Below are 2,883 nucleotides of genomic sequence, written 5' to 3' on the forward strand. Positions count from 1 at the left end.
GTGCTCCTTCGCAGACAAGCTCCCACAGGGCAGGGGTCTAGCTGCTCTTGGGCTCGGTGCTGGCCATACGTGTATGGTGAAGAGCCCCAAACCATCACTCCAGCCCAGCACAACCCTGCCCATAAGCACTACCCCATGCCCAGGGGCAGCACCCAGAGCCCTTTTTACCACCGAGGGAGTGGAGCTGTCCTGGGGCTCTCTGCAGCCGGCTGCCTGAGAGCTTTCAGGTAGAGCTGGAGCTAACCAGGAGAGCCAGATCCCAACTCAGGCTCTCCTGAAGTCACAGCTGTGCTCCTTCCCTTTGCAGACAAGCTCCCACAGGGCGCTAGTAGTTGGTTTTGCACAGTCATGGAGGAAAGCCTGCAAGAGGCTGCATGGTCCCTTTGAGGCAAGCTTGGTTTAGACGCAGCTCCCGGCCAAGGGATGTTGGTCCAGCCTTTATTCCAACCCTTGGTGTTGTGAAATACCAGGAGGGCAGTTGTTGCCCACAGCAGGGCTAGGAGGGTTGCAGAGATATTTGCCTCCTTGCTGGACATGGGAGCTCTAGGTTTTACAAATTGGTAGGAGAGAGCTCCCTCGGGAGCTGCCAGATGGGGAGAAAACGGCCTTTTAGACTCTGCTCTTTCCCTGGCAGCAACGCTCCTTTGGGCTGGCTGGTTGCTGCATGCAAAGTGAGCCTGAAAGCTGCTCTGCGTTTCAGCAAAGCACAGCTTTTCCTTTGCAGCAGCCTCCCAGAAGTCCCATCTTCATTTGGGCACTTTGCCCTTGAAATATCCACTGTAAGACCCTTCCTGTTATTTTCCTACACCTTTGTATCACACACAGGTTTATGACCATCTGCAACAAGCTGGTAGCACCATTATTTTTCAGAGTACTGAAAAAACACTGCTAGCCCAGACACTTTCATTACAGAAGAAGGATTGGGCAAGGAAGGAAATGGCCTGGGCTCACAAGGAATGAGTGGCCACACAAAGAGAGAGAGAGAGACTTTCCATGGGGAATTTTTTTCCCAGCATTCAACAGAAAACCTGTACAGAGCAGCTGTAACACAGCAACATTCACACCATTACAGCCACCACCGATGCTACCTGACAGTGCCTACCCCACTGTGACATCAGCTTCATAATAAACATCATTACTGTGAATTTACTGCCAGCTTGTATGGGAGAGGGTGTCCCCACAGCTGTGTCACTGGTGTACGGGAGGTGGGAGCAGCACCCTCTCCCCATAGGGTGACTGGTTGTTTGCTGGGGGGCAGTAGGAAGTTTGCTCTTCGCACGAGGGCGGCTGCTTTTTGACATGCTGTGGGGACACAATGAGGAGCATGTTGCAATACTGCGGGGACTCCCAGCCAGCCCTTTCCCATCCCATAGTCAGAGCTAGACAGAGAGGAGCTTTTCCTAGTGAGAGTGCACTGCTGCAGGGAGACAGGGAAGGCAGCTCAAAATCCCCTTTGCTGGTGTCAAGGGCAGGAGAAAGATGGTCTCTCTTCAGCCAAAGGGGCCAAAAACTTTGACAAAGAAGAAGCGAGTAGCTACTGCAAGGCACAGCTAGCCTGCAAGCTAGAGAAACAGAGCCTCAAAGCAAGCCAGCTACTTAGTCCCCTGCCAGTGTCCCTGGTGAAAAGACAGCAACTGCCAAAAAGCCCCAAGTGAGAGGACAGGGTCTCCTAGCCAACAAGTGCCTCCTTCCCCCTGCAAAAATGACTGTTTCAAGCTATGTGCCCTATGCTCCTACCCCAAGGTCAGACCTGAAGTCTCCAAGTCACAGCACCCCTTTCCCAGTTTCTCTTGCTGGAGAGCAGCACTTAAGAGTCTACTGCAAGCAATAACCAGCCTTCCCTGGGGAAAGCGGTGCACACCTTGCCTCCACGGGTGGGACTCACATCCACCGCCCCATCTCCAGAGGGCTAGCAAACCTCTCCTCTCCTCTCCTCTCCTACTGACCCTTCCTGGCCATGCTGAAGCCAGTACACCTGTGCCTCATTGAAAGCAGCAATCTGCTTCACAGCAGGGCAGCTCCAGCAAAGCCTGTACTGGGAAAAGACATGATTGTAGGGAAAAAAAAAAAGCCCAAACAAATTGTCTGGTCTCTGACCATCAATCAGTAAATCAGCCAAGAGCCTAGGTCCAGCTTCCTACAGCTGAGGGACACAAAACGGATGCCAACAGCCCTGAAAAGTACAGGGTGCTTGGAGATTTGTCTAGGCAGCCAAAGCCTCCGCTGGCTTCACTTCTGATTTTGATGCTGACCCGTGGCACAGCTTTGGTAAAAAGTAGCTCCTGCCAGCTGTGATTTTTACCCATCAAAGCAGGAGAAGGACCCTACTACCACACTGGCTGTACATCCAGACCCGTGGAGGAAAGCCACTATGTGCAAATACTGTGTTGCCACTCAGGGCTGCACAGTGTGACAGCACTTTAAACACAGCTTGGAAAACCCTTCACTCACAGCCCTGCTCTGGCTCTGCCCAGCTCCTTCTCCCTTCCACCCAGCTCTGCCACTCCAAAACAGGCACAGCCTGTTGGCATCCCCTGCCCATGACCCTCCAGATATCCACATCAGGAAAATGATTTCCAGGCCATCAGCATCCTGATTGCATCAGTACAAAAAACATCAAAACCTTTCCAAATATAGTCAGAGGCACAAGCCCTCCATGAAGCTAATCAAGTAAAATACATATCAGGCCACCCTGTTTTCTGTAAAGGACATTAAAAAGTTAGAACAATTATCAGTCTGCAACTGATTTTTCCAAGTATCCTATCTCTTCAATGAAGCATGCAATCTCCTCCCACAATCTCCCCAGCAACTTTCCAAAATAAACAGATAAATAGAGAAAATAAAACATCCCCGATATAAAATTTCAGCCAGATTGGATGAATT

At 51.2% G+C, this 2,883-nt stretch overlaps 1 protein-coding gene across 1 annotated transcript in view; it reads right to left on the bottom strand.

The window, feature by feature from the left end:
- The window catches only part of SLC8A1 (solute carrier family 8 member A1), a 118,054-nt gene extending 115,707 nt beyond the window's left edge, over window positions 1-2,347 (bottom strand). Inside the window, exon 1 of the mRNA XM_009274800.2 lies at window positions 2,308-2,347. Coding sequence (XP_009273075.2) covers window positions 2,308-2,347 — 40 coding nt within the window. The remainder of the gene's footprint in view (window positions 1-2,307) is intronic.
- Between the last annotated feature and the right edge of the window lie 536 nt (window positions 2,348-2,883).

Source organism: Aptenodytes forsteri, unplaced genomic scaffold, assembly GCF_000699145.1.
Source record: "Aptenodytes forsteri isolate BGI_AS27 unplaced genomic scaffold, ASM69914v1 Scaffold272, whole genome shotgun sequence".
In the NCBI taxonomy this organism is placed as follows: Eukaryota; Metazoa; Chordata; class Aves; order Sphenisciformes; family Spheniscidae; genus Aptenodytes; species Aptenodytes forsteri.